Here is a 13,533-nt window from a genome sequence, read left to right as displayed (position 1 = left end):
CCGGACGCTAAGCGAGCAGGCAACGCTCCCGGACGCTAAGCGAGCAGGCAACGCTCCCGGACGCTAAGCGAGCAGGCAACGCTCCCGGACGCTAAGCGAGCAGGCATTAACTGTACTGATAATTCTGCAAGACGCGGAGCTGAAATCTCCAGTCATACCTTGCTACCTCTCAGTACCTCTGCTGATCCAACGCTGGGTCTTGTGCATTCCCAGGCACAGCAATGTGCAGCTACATAATAAGACAATGCAAGCAGCAATAAAGCCGACAGTCACCGCGCGGCCCCAATCATCTCATACACCGAGGAGCGAGGAAGGACGTCTTACCTCCGGGATACCAGAGCCACAGGCATAGGGGGCAAAGTTACGAACCAACAGGACGGCAAGGAGAGAAAAAAGCAGAGCCCACAAGATGTACATGAAGTAATCCAAGATGTAGGGAAACGCACCCTGCAAATACACAATGCCAGATACAATAAATCACAACGATGCTGTAACCTGCACTACAAAGCTCACAACTCTGCTTAACACTACAGACATCTACTGACTTTTCTTTACAGGAAAAAAAAAAAAGTTGTCAATATATTCTGAGACCCATAACTTATATTTTTCTGTAGAAAGTTCTGTGTAAGGACATGCTTCTTGACAGATAAGTAGATTTGGATCTGATTCTGGGCCTTTATAACATTCATGGTGCAGTATAATGGACATAGGGAGGAGGGGGTCAATGCAATTACAGCGATTTCCAGTTTATATACAGTACTGATTAAAAGTTTTAGGCACGTGTGGAAAAATGCTGCAAAGTAAAAAAGCTTTCAAAAATAGAAGGATCTCGGCAGGAGGTTGCTCCAGACATCTTGGAGGACTGAGCCCAGTTCTTCTGTGTATGAGGCTTGTGCAGATCCTCCTGTAATGCCAGACATGGGTCCAGACATCTTGGAGGACTGAGCCCAGTTCTTCTGTGTATGAGGCTTGTGCAGATCCTCCTGTAATGCCAGACATGGGTCCAGACATCTTGGAGGACGTAGCCCAGATCTTCTGTGTATGAGGCTTGTGCAGATCCTCCTGTAATGCCAGACATGGGTCCAGACATCTTGGAGGACTGAGCCCAGTTCTTCTGTGTATGAGGCTTGTGCAGATCCTCCTGTAATGCCAGACATGGGTCCAGACATCTTGGAGGACGTAGCCCAGATCTTCTGTGTATGAGGCTTGTGCAGATCCTCCTGTAATGCCAGACATGGGTCCAGACATCTTGGAGGACTGAGCCCAGTTCTTCTGTGTATGAGGCTTGTGCAGATCCTCCTGTAATGCCAGACATGGGTCCAGACATCTTGGAGGACGTAGCCCAGATCTTCTGTGTATGAGGCTTGTGCAGATCCTCCTGTAATGCCAGACATGGGTCCAGACATCTTGGAGGACTGAGCCCAGATCTTCTGTGTATGAGGCTTGTGCAGATCCTCCTGTAATGCCAGACATGGGTCCAGACATCTTGGAGGACGTAGCCCAGATCTTCTGTGTATGAGGCTTGTGCAGATCCTCCTGTAATGCCAGACATGGGTCCAGACATCTTGGAGGACTGAGCCTAGATCTTCTGTGTATGAGGCTTGTGCAGATCCTCCTGTAATGCCAGACATGGGTCCAGACATCTTGGAGGACTGAGCCTAGATCTTCTGTGTATGAGGCTTGTGCAGATCCTCCTGTAATGCCAGACATGGGTCCAGACATCTTGGAGGACCGAGCCCAGATCTTCTGTGTATGAGGCTTGTGCAGATCCTTCTGTAATGCCAGACATGGGTCCAGACATCTTGGAGGACCGAGCCCACATCTTCTGTGTATGAGGCTTGTGCAGATCCTCCTGTAATGCCAGACATGGGTCCAGACATCTTGGAGGACTGAGCCCAGATCTTCTGTGTATGAGGCTTGTGCAGATCCTTCTGTAATGCCAGACATGGGTCCTGACATCTTGGAGGACTGAGCCCAGATCTTCTGTGTATGAGGCTTGTGCAGATCCTTCTGTAATGCCAGACATGGGACCAGACATCTTGGAGGACTGAGCCCAGATCTTCTGTGTATGAGGCTTGTGCAGATCCTTCTGTAATGCCAGACATGGGTCCTGACATCTTAGAGGACTGAGCCCAGATCTTCTGTGTATGAGGCTTGTGCAGATCCTCCTGTAATGCCAGACATGGGTCCAGACATCTTGGAGGACTAAGCCCAGATCTTCTGTGTATGAGGCTTGTGCAGATGCTCCTGTAATGCGAGACATGGGTCCAGACATCTTGGAGGACTGAGCCTAGATCTTCTGTGTATGAGGCTTGTGCAGATCCTCCTGTAATGCCAGACATGGGTCCAGACATCTTGGAGGACTGAGCCCAGATCTTCTGTGTATGAGGCTTGTGCAGATCCTTCTGTAATACCAGACATGGGTCCAGACATCTTGGAGGACTGAGCCCAGATCTTCTGTGTATGAGGCTTGTGCAGATCCTTCTGTAATGCCAGACATGGGTCCAGACATCTTGGAGACCTGAGCCCAGATCTTTTACTTTTCACTGTTCTTAATAGTCCCCTTAAGGGACTTGAAGTTGCGATCGTCTGATTGCTTGTGCTATATACAGTGATCTCACAGTATTAATCTATATAGCAAAAATCATGGTCTCCTTTAAAGCCCGGCCACGGGTAGGGTTTCAAAGAAGCTCTGTAATGACAGGCACAGGGGTCTTTAACAGACCTCCTGCTGTCATAGCAGCCCATCGGTGACCCACGATCACGTCACGGGTGTGCCGATAGGCACGTGGACTGACGCGCCCCCCTGCCAGCGCGCATTAAATGCCTTTGGGCAGGTTGGTGGATGCAGACAGAACTAGAAGTAAATCCCCTACCTCAGACCGGCCGATGATCAGCTGAGACCAGTTCCTCCACTCTGGACAGTTATTTCGGTCATCAAAAGTCACATTATTAGACTTCCAGCAGCACTGCTCGTGGTTAAACCAGAACCACTCCACACAAATGCCGTCCTTTAGGTCCGTCATCCAGTGAGAGGAGATGTCAATCAGACCCGCCAACGAGCCTGTGAGACAACAAGCAGAAATGAAGAAGTCACTATATAGGATTTGCACATTAATGTGTAAGGCCACAAATAACATTTTACAGAAGATGGGAAAGTAAATGATAGGAGTTAGAACCATGCCGCTGTCACTAAGTGGCAAAAAGGAAGATTTCCTATTAATCTCATTTTACAGAAATTAAATGGAATTCAAACATGAACTGGGTTTCGCCTCGCAGCAGGACCTTCATCAGGCGACACCCGGGGTGAACACTGGATGAACGCCAGGTATGGCACCAAGAAATGATTTGTATGGGAACTCCGCTGGATATCTTCGATAAAGAGTAACCCCTTACTGACATATGACGTACTGGTCACAGCAGACTATCACAATTTGTGACAGCGGCATTTACAGCGCGACGGCAGAGGGGGTGGGGGGTGGCCTTATTCTATGCGACCATCAGCAAGCCCATGACGTGATCGTGGGGCACCGAGGAGTTGTTATAACAGCCAGGGTCGGCTGAAGACCACCGTGCTTGTCATGATGATACCCCTTGTGAAAGTAGCCAGTGGCAATACAGAGATACTGTGGATTTGCTATGATAACACAAGCGATTGGATGATCACAGCTTCCCATCCCCCAAGGGGACTAACAAATACAATAAAAATAGTTCAAATTGCCGACCTTCCCCTCCCCCATTAAAAAAACACAAATTTGGCATCACCACGTTGATAAAAGTCCACTCTATCAAAATATAAAATAAATGAATCCAATTAGTAAATGGCGTAGCAAGAAAAAAAAATCAACCTGGAGAATCATATTGTCACTTTTTTTTTTTTCTACAGCAAAATGAATACTGTAAAAAGAAAAAACTATTGCAGATTTGCAATTTTTTCACTATTTAGTCACATTTTTTTCCTGTTTTCCAGTACATCACATGAGAAAATGGATGGTACAACTCATCCTGCAAAAAAGCAGCACCGTCATACTGCTATAGGAATGGAAAAACACAAAAAGTTATGGCTCTAGGAAGAAGAGGAGGAAAAAACAGAAATTGTCCGCAGCTGGAAAGGGTTGGGAGGAAAGTCCTATGTAAGAAGCCGCTCTTCCCACTGATTGATGGCGGCGGTGATATCTGCTGCGGTTACTCCCCTACCTGATCCATCACGATCTGCTGCTCTTCTAGAAGCGTATTCAGATGCTCCTTTATACATACTCACTAATCTCCATTACAGCAGAATGTCCTCATATTGTACAGACAAAAAATCTCCACTTCCAAGGAATCTTCCATCAGAGTTTACAGGGACGCTGCAGTCACAAGCTTAAGAAAGGGCCGGGTCCCGGAACGTGGCTACTGCCGAGGCGGTTCATACTGATGTCAGCATCCTGAGAAATGGCCGGGTCCCGGAGCGATGCTACAGCTGAGGCGGCTCATACTGACGTCAGCGTCTTGAGAAAGGGCCCGATCCCGGAGCATGGCTACAGCCGTGGCAGCTCATACTGATGTCAGCGTCTTGAGAAAGGGCCTGATCCCGGAGCGTGGCTACAGCTGAGACGGCTCATACTGATGTCAGCATCTTGAGAAAGGGCCGGGTCCCGGAGCGATGCTACAGCTGAGGCGGCTCATACTGACGTCATCGTCTTGAGAAAGGGCTGGGTCCCGGAGCGTGGCTACAGCTGAGGCGGCTCATACTGATGTCAGCGTCTTGAGAAAGGGCTGGGTCCCGGAGTGTGGCTAATGCCGAGGCGGCTAATACTGATGTCAGTGTCTTGAGAAAGGGCTGGGTCCCGGAGTGTGGCTACAGCCGAGGCGGTTCATACTGATGTCAGCATCCTGAGAAATGGCCGGGTCCCGGAGCGATGCTACAGCTGAGGCGGCTCATACTGACGTCAGCGTCTTGAGAAAGGGCCCGATCCCGGAGCATGGCTACAGCCGTGGCAGCTCATACTGATGTCAGCGTCTTGAGAAAGGGCCCGATCCCGGAGCATGGCTACAGCCGTGGCAGCTCATACTGATGTCAGCGTCTTGAGAAAGGGCCCGATCCCGGAGCGTGGCTACAGCTGAGACGGCTCATACTGATGTCAGCATCTTGAGAAAGGGCCGGGTCCCGAAGCGTGGCTACAGCCGAGGCGGCTCATACTGATGTCAGCGTCTTGAGAAAGGGCTGGGTCCCGGAGCGTGGCTACAGCCGAGGCAGCTCATACTGACATCAGTGTCTTGAGAAAGGGCCGTGTCCCGGAGCGTGGCTACAGCTGAGACGGCTCATACTGATGTCAGCATCTTGAGAAAGGGCCGTGTCCCGAAGCGTGGCTACAGCTGAGGCGGCTCATACTGATGTCATCGTCTTGAGAAAGGGCTGGGTCCCGGAGCGTGGCTACAGCCGAGGCAGCTCATACTGACGTCAGTGTCTTGAGAAAGGGCCGTGTCCCAGAGCGTGGCTACAGCCGAGGCAGCTCATACTGACGTCAGTGTCTTGAGAAAGGGCCGTGTCCCAGAGCGTGGCTACAGCCGAGGCGGCTCATACTGACGTCAGCGTCTTGAGAAAGGGCCGGGTCCCGGAGCGTGGCTACAGCTGAGGCGGCTCATACTGATGTCAGCGTCTTGAGAAATGGCCGGGTCCCGGAGCGTGGCTACAGCTGAGGCGGCTCATACTGATGTCAGCGTCTTGAGAAATGGCCGGGTCCCGGAGCGTGGCTACAGCTGAGGCGGCTCATACTGATGTCAGCATCTTGAGAAAGGGCCGGGTCCCGGAGCGATGCTACAGCTGAGGCGGCTCATACTGATGTCAGCGTCTTGAGAAATGGCCGGGTCCCGGAGCGTGGCTACAGCTGAGGCGGCTCATACTGATGTCAGCGTCTTGAGAAATGGCCGGGTCCCGGAGCGTGGCTACAGCTGAGGCGGCTCATACTGATGTCAGCATCTTGAGAAAGGGCCGGGTCCCGGAGCGATGCTACAGCTGAGGCGGCTCATACTGATGTCAGCGTCTTGAGAAAGGGCCGGGTCCCGGAGCGTGGCTACAGCTGAGACGGCTCATACTGATGTCAGCGTCTTGAGAAAGGGACGGGTCCCGGAGCGTGGCTACAGCTGAGGCGGCTCATACTGATGTCAGCATCTTGAGAAAGGGCCGGGTCCCGGAGCGATGCTACAGCTGAGGCGGCTCATACTGATGTCATAGTCTTGAGAAAGGGCGCGGTCCCAGAGCGTGGCTACTGCCGAGGCAGCTAATACTGATGTCAGCGTCTTGAGAAAGGGCTGGGTCCCGGAGCGTGGCTACAGCTGAGGCGGCTCATACTGATGTCAGCGTCTTGAGAAAGGGCTGGATCCCGGAGCGTGGCTACAGCCGAGGCGGCTCATACTGATGTCAGTGTCTTGAGAAAGGGCGCGGTCCCAGAGCGTGGCTACAGCCGAGGCGGCTCATACTGACGTCAGCGTCTTGAGAAAGGGCTGGGTCCCGGAGCGTGGCTACAGCCGAGGCGGCTCATACTGATGTCAGCGTCTTGAGAAATGGCCGGGTCCCGGAGCGTGGCTACAGCTGAGGCGGCTCATACTGATGTCAGCATCTTGAGAAAGGGCCGGGTCCCGGACCGATGCTACAGCTGAGGCGGCTCATACTGATGTCAGCGTCTTGAGAAATGGCCGGGTCCCGGAGCGTGGCTACAGCTGAGGCGGCTCATACTGATGTCAGCGTCTTGAGAAATGGCCGGGTCCCGGAGCGTGGCTACAGCTGAGGCGGCTCATACTGATGTCAGCATCTTGAGAAAGGGCCGGGTCCCGGAGCGTGGCTACAGCTGAGGCGGCTCATACTGATGTCAGCGTCTTGAGAAAGGGCTGGGTCCTGGAGCGTGGCTACAGCTGAGGCGGCTCATACTGATGTCAGCGTCTTTAGAAATGGCTGGGTCCCGGAGCGTGGCTACAGCTGAGGCGGCTCATACTGATGTCAGCATCTTGAGAAAGGGCCGGGTCCCGGAGCGTGGCTACAGCTGAGACGGCTCATACTGATGTCAGCGTCTTGAGAAATGGCCGGGTCCCGGAGCGTGGCTACAGCTGAGGCGGCTCATACTGATGTCAGCATCTTGAGAAAGGGCCGGGTCCCGGAGCGTGGCTACAGCTGAGACGGCTCATACTGATGTCAGCGTCTTGAGAAATGGCCGGGTCCCGGAGCGTGGCTACAGCTGAGGCGGCTCATACTGATGTCAGCATCTTGAGAAAGGGCCGTGTCCCGAAGCGTGGCTACAGCTGAGGCGGCTCATACTGATGTCATCGTCTTGAGAAAGGGCTGGGTCCCGGAGCGTGGCTACAGCCGAGGCAGCTCATACTGACGTCAGTGTCTTGAGAAAGGGCCGTGTCCCAGAGCGTGGCTACAGCCGAGGCAGCTCATACTGACGTCAGTGTCTTGAGAAAGGGCCGTGTCCCAGAGCGTGGCTACAGCCGAGGCGGCTCATACTGACGTCAGCGTCTTGAGAAAGGGCTGGGTCCCGGAGCGTGGCTACAGCTGAGGCGGCTCATACTGATGTCAGCGTCTTGAGAAATGGCCGGGTCCCGGAGCGTGGCTACAGCTGAGGCGGCTCATACTGATGTCAGCGTCTTGAGAAATGGCCGGGTCCCGGAGCGTGGCTACAGCTGAGGCGGCTCATACTGATGTCAGCATCTTGAGAAAGGGCCGGGTCCCGGAGCGATGCTACAGCTGAGGCGGCTCATACTGATGTCAGCGTCTTGAGAAATGGCCGGGTCCCGGAGCGTGGCTACAGCTGAGGCGGCTCATACTGATGTCAGCGTCTTGAGAAATGGCCGGGTCCCGGAGCGTGGCTACAGCTGAGGCGGCTCATACTGATGTCAGCATCTTGAGAAAGGGCCGGGTCCCGGAGCGATGCTACAGCTGAGGCGGCTCATACTGATGTCAGCGTCTTGAGAAAGGGCCGGGTCCCGGAGCGTGGCTACAGCTGAGACGGCTCATACTGATGTCAGCGTCTTGAGAAAGGGACGGGTCCCGGAGCGTGGCTACAGCTGAGGCGGCTCATACTGATGTCAGCGTCTTGAGAAATGGCTGGGTCCCGGAGCGTGGCTACAGCTGAGGCGGCTCATACTGATGTCAGCGTCTTGAGAAAGGGCCGGGTCCCGGAGCGATGCTACAGCTGAGGCGGCTCATACTGATGTCATAGTCTTGAGAAAGGGCGCGGTCCCAGAGCGTGGCTACTGCCGAGGCAGCTAATACTGATGTCAGCGTCTTGAGAAAGGGCGCGGTCCCAGAGCGTGGCTACAGCTGAGGCGGCTCATACTGATGTCAGCGTCTTGAGAAAGGGCTGGGTCCCGGAGCGTGGCTACAGCCGAGGCGGCTCATACTGATGTCAGCGTCTTGAGAAATGGCCGGGTCCCGGAGCGATGCTACAGCTGAGGCGGCTCATACTGATGTCATAGTCTTGAGAAAGGGCGCGGTCCCAGAGCGTGGCTACTGCCGAGGCAGCTAATACTGATGTCAGCGTCTTGAGAAAGGGCGCGGTCCCAGAGCGTGGCTACAGCCGAGGCGGCTCATACTGACGTCAGCGTCTTGAGAAAGGGCTGGGTCCCGGAGCGTGGCTACAGCCGAGGCGGCTCATACTGATGTCAGCGTCTTGAGAAATGGCCGGGTCCCGGAGCGTGGCTACAGCTGAGGCGGCTCATACTGATGTCAGCATCTTGAGAAAGGGCCGGGTCCCGGAGCGATGCTACAGCTGAGGCGGCTCATACTGATGTCAGCGTCTTGAGAAATGGCCGGGTCCCGGAGCGTGGCTACAGCTGAGGCGGCTCATACTGATGTCAGCGTCTTGAGAAATGGCCGGGTCCCGGAGCGTGGCTACAGCTGAGGCGGCTCATACTGATGTCAGCGTCTTGAGAAATGGCCGGGTCCCGGAGCGTGGCTACAGCTGAGGCGGCTCATACTGATGTCAGCGTCTTGAGAAATGGCCGGGTCCCGGAGCGTGGCTACAGCTGAGGCGGCTCATACTGATGTCAGCGTCTTGAGAAATGGCCGGGTCCCGGAGCGTGGCTACAGCTGAGGCGGCTCATACTGATGTCAGCATCTTGAGAAAGGGCCGGGTCCCGGAGCGTGGCTACAGCTGAGGCGGCTCATACTGATGTCAGCGTCTTGAGAAAGGGCTGGGTCCTGGAGCGTGGCTACAGCTGAGGCGGCTCATACTGACGTCAGCGTCTTGAGAAATGGCCGGGTCCCGGAGCGTGGCTACAGCTGAGGCGGCTCATACTGATGTCAGCGTCTTGAGAAATGGCCGGGTCCCGGAGCGTGGCTACAGCTGAGATGGCTCATACTGATGTCAGCATCTTGAGAAAGGGCCGGGTCCCGGAGCGTGGCTACAGCTGAGGCGGCTCATACTGATGTCAGCGTCTTGAGAAAGGGCCCGATCCCGGAGCGTGGCTACAGCTGAGGCGGCTCATACTGACGTCAGCGTCTTGAGAAAGGGCTGGGTCCCGGAGCGTGGCTACAGCCGAGGCAGCTCATACTGACGTCAGCGTCTTGAGAAAGGGCCGGGTCCCGAAGCGTGGCTACAGCTGAGACGGCTCATACTGATGTCAGCATCTTGAGAAAGGGCCGGGTCCCGGAGCGTGGCTACAGCCGAGGCAGCTCATACTGACGTCAGCGTCTTGAGAAAGGGCCGGGTCCCGAAGCGTGGCTACAGCTGAGACGGCTCATACTGATGTCAGCATCTTGAGAAAGGGCCGGGTCCCGGAGCGTGGCTACAGCTGAGGCGGCTCATACTGATGTCAGCGTCTTGAGAAAGGGCCCGATCCCGGAGCGTGGCTACAGCTGAGGCGGCTCATACTGATGTCAGCGTCTTGAGAAAGGGCTGGGTCCCGGAGCGTGGCTACAGCTGAGGCGGCTCATACTGATGTCAGCGTCTTGAGAAAGGGCCCGATCCCGGAGCGTGGCTACAGCTGAGGCGGCTCATACTGACGTCAGCGTCTTGAGAAAGGGCCGGGTCCCGGAGCGTGGCTACAGCTGAGGCGGCTCATACTGATGTCAGCGTCTTGAGAAAGGGCCGTGTCCCGGAGCATGGCTACAGCTGAGGCGGCTCATACTGATGTCAGCATCTTGAGAAAGGGCCGGGTCCCGGAGCGTGGCTACAGCTGAGGCGGCTCATACTGATGTCATCGTCTTGAGAAAGGGCTGGGTCCCGGAGCGTGGCTACAGCTGAGGCGGCTCATACTGATGTCAGCGTCTTGAGAAAGGGCTGGGTCCCGGAGCGTGGCTACAGCTGAGGCGGCTCATACTGATGTCAGCGTCTTGAGAAAGGGCCGGGTCCCGGAGCGTGGCTACAGCTGAGGCGGCTCATACTGATGTCAGCGTCTTGAGAAAGGGCCGTGTCCCGGAGCGTGGCTACAGCTGAGGCGGCTCATACTGATGTCAGCATCTTGAGAAAGGGCCGTGTCCCGGAGCGTGGCTACAGCTGAGGCGGCTCATACTGATGTCATCGTCTTGAGAAAGGGCTGGGTCCCGGAGCGTGGCTACAGCTGAGGCGGCTCATACTGATGTCAGCGTCTTGAGAAAGGGCCGGGTCCCGGAGCGTGGCTACAGCTGAGGCGGCTCATACTGATGTCAGCGTCTTGAGAAAGGGCCGTGTCCCGGAGCGTAGCTACAGCTGAGGCGGCTCATACTGATGTCAGCGTCTTGAGAAAGGGCCGTGTCCCGGAGCGTGGCTACAGCGGAGGCGGCTCATACTGATGTCAGCGTCTTGAGAAATGGCCGGGTCCCGGAGCGTGGCTACAGCTGAGGCGGCTCATACTGATGTCAGCGTCTTGAGAAAGGGCCGTGTCCCGGAGCGTGGCTACAGCCGAGCGGCTAATACCAACGTCAGCGTCTTGAGAAAGGGCCGGGTCTCAGAATGTGGCTAAAGCAGAGGCGGCTCATACTGACGTCAGCGTCTCTGCAACCTCTGGTGGAAAAAGAAAAACTCCTTGGTTGCAGGTGGTGATTATTTGTCTGTACTACAGGAGCTCATTCTGCTGTAATGGACATTAGTGAATATGTTATAAGGAAGCATTAGATAAGATTATACCTGCAGCAGGTGCATACATGGAGTTTGATGATTTAGGCTTTTATATGGCTATTCTGTGCACTGGCGCCCTGTGGGTGATTGAGATGGAAGCAGCCGTCATCTTCTACCATTGTTGCGTTATGCATAGATTTCCAGAATGTCCATTGTTGACTACTACACCCACCATCACTTAAAAGGGTAGTCTCTTGTTATTAAATATGTTTATCTAGTTAAACAGCATGAAAATAATCAAGTTTGCAATTGACTTGTATTTTCTATCTGTCGTCATTCCTGCGGTGAGTGCTTTTCTCTTACATAGTGTACAGCTTGTTGCCAAGCAGCAGCTCAGCCACCGGAGCCTGACAGAGTGTGAGCAGTAGTTACATTCCAGGACAGGAGTCAACATTGAACATCCCAGTCACCTCTCTCCCTCTAGCCCATTGATCTCTGTACAGCAGTTAGCTGATCACCTCCCTCTCAGCTCCTGACATGCTGCTGCTACATATCTTCCAGAATCAGCTTCCAGAGCAGTTCTAAATCGCAGCTCTTACTGTCCTGAGCCGTGTGCTCATTCAAATGCCCTGTTATCGCCAAGTGTAGATACAGTGACAGCAGCGTATCACTCTAGAACAAAGCACTGACAGCTGAATGTGCTACAGTAGAACTATAAAGCTCAGCAGAACTTCTGCTGATGCGACAAGTCTGCTACTAATGAGAAGAGTTATGTCAGGAGGAGAGGCCGCTCTGCCACAAAGGAGGATATAAGGAGACTGCAGACCTAGGAGCTGCTCAACACAAAACCTGAGAATTACCCTTTCGATGCCCCGTAATAGCGGCATTTTCCTGTTATTGTCACAAATAACATTTTGTGATATCAGATACATTTACTGACATAACAGAACTACATGTAAGTCAGAAAATAGAGAGTTACCTGCAGAAAGGCCAATCAGCAGCATTAACAGCCATCCCGAGAAGGCGTCGCTGACGCTGCGCAGCAGAGCCCACGCCGACTCTTTACTCTTGCTGAGGATCTGAAAAATGGAAGTTGCTGACATTAATAGTTTGGGACGTTACAATAGAGCTGCACCAGGAATCTGACAGCCGCGGCAATACTGTACGAATGACAGATACAGAACTATAATCAGCGTAGGAAGAACTAATCCAGACCTCGTGGAACCGCAGGAAAAGGACAACCATGCACATCAGCTTTCCACCGAGTCTACAGATAAGACCAGGCGGTGCCGCGGGGGTCACGGCGCTCCGCACTGGAGGAGCACATGTCCACGGTGCGTCTGCTGCGCTGCTGCATCCAAAATGTTCTGCGGCATTATTAGAAATAACTGTTAAAGGCGTTATCTCACAAACAAAAGGTGATTTTAGTCAATAGATCTTGGAATAACAATAATTTCCACAATTGGATGCAATTCAATATAATGTTCCTGTACTGAGATAATCTTATAAATGTCCCCTGCTGTGTACTGTGTAAAGGCCGTGTCTGACCGTACAGGGACATGGTCTGATCATACCACATCTCCTGGGCAGGGGAGGAAGCAAAAGAGTATACAGACATTACAGCAGGAGAGGGCGCAGGAGAGTATACAGACATTACAGCAGGAGAGGGCGCAGGAGAGTATACAGACATTACAGCAGGAGAGGGCGCAGGAGAGTATACAGACATTACAGCAGGAGAGTATACAGACATTACAGCAGGGGAGGACGCAGGAGAGTATACAGACATTACAGCAGGGGAGGAAGCAAAAGAGTATACAGACATTACAGCAGGAGAGGGCGCAGGAGAGTATACAGACAGGACAGCAGGGGAGGACGCAGGAGAGTATACAGACACTACAGCAGTGGAGGACGCAGGAGAGTATACAGACATTACAGCAGGGGAGGAGGCAGGAGAGTATACAGACATTACAGCAGAGGAGGACGCAGGAGAGTATACAGACATTACAGCAGGGGAGGACGCAGAAGAGGATACAGACATTACAGCAGGGGAGGACGCAGGAGAGTATACAGACATTACAGCAGGGGAGGACGCAGGAGAGCATACAGATATTACAGCAGGGGAGGACGCAAGAGAGTATACAGACATTACAGCAGGGGAGGACGCAATAGAGAATACAGACATTACAGCAGGGGAGGACGCAATAGAGAATACAGACATTACAGCAGGGGAGGACGCAGGAGAGTATACAGACATTACAGCAGATGAGGACGCAGGAGAGCATACAGACATTACAGCAGGGGAGGACGCAGGAGAGTATACAGACATTACAGCAGGGGAGGACGCAGGAGAGTATACAGACATTACAGCAGAGGAGGACACAGGAGAGTATACAGACATTACAGCCGGGGAGGACGCAGGAGAGTATACAGACATTACAGCAGGGGAGGAGGCAGGAGAGTATACAGACATGACAGCAGGGGAGGACGCAGGAGAGTATACAGACATTACAGCAGG

General features: G+C 53.7%; 1 protein-coding gene across 4 annotated transcripts in view; it reads right to left on the bottom strand.

Moving 5' to 3' along the window:
• The window catches only part of LOC141154142 (H(+)/Cl(-) exchange transporter 5), a 141,463-nt gene that overhangs the window by 62,975 nt on the left and 64,955 nt on the right, over positions 1-13,533 (bottom strand). For all 4 annotated transcript variants that reach the window (XM_073639637.1, XM_073639636.1, XM_073639635.1 and 1 more), the window contains 3 exons: positions 11,998-12,097; positions 2,877-3,064; positions 325-447 (listed from right to left, as the gene is read on the bottom strand). In XM_073639637.1, the coding sequence (XP_073495738.1) occupies positions 325-447; positions 2,877-3,064; positions 11,998-12,097 (411 nt within the window). The remainder of the gene's footprint in view (positions 1-324; positions 448-2,876; positions 3,065-11,997; positions 12,098-13,533) is intronic.

The sequence above is a fragment of the Phyllobates terribilis genome, unplaced genomic scaffold (assembly GCF_046119375.1).
Source record: "Phyllobates terribilis strain yellow unplaced genomic scaffold, ASM4611937v1 Scaffold_7__3_contigs__length_470593459, whole genome shotgun sequence".
Classification (NCBI taxonomy): Eukaryota; Metazoa; Chordata; class Amphibia; order Anura; family Dendrobatidae; genus Phyllobates; species Phyllobates terribilis.
Note: the sequence above shows the minus strand (reverse complement) of the source record. Positions and strands in the feature narration are given on the sequence as shown.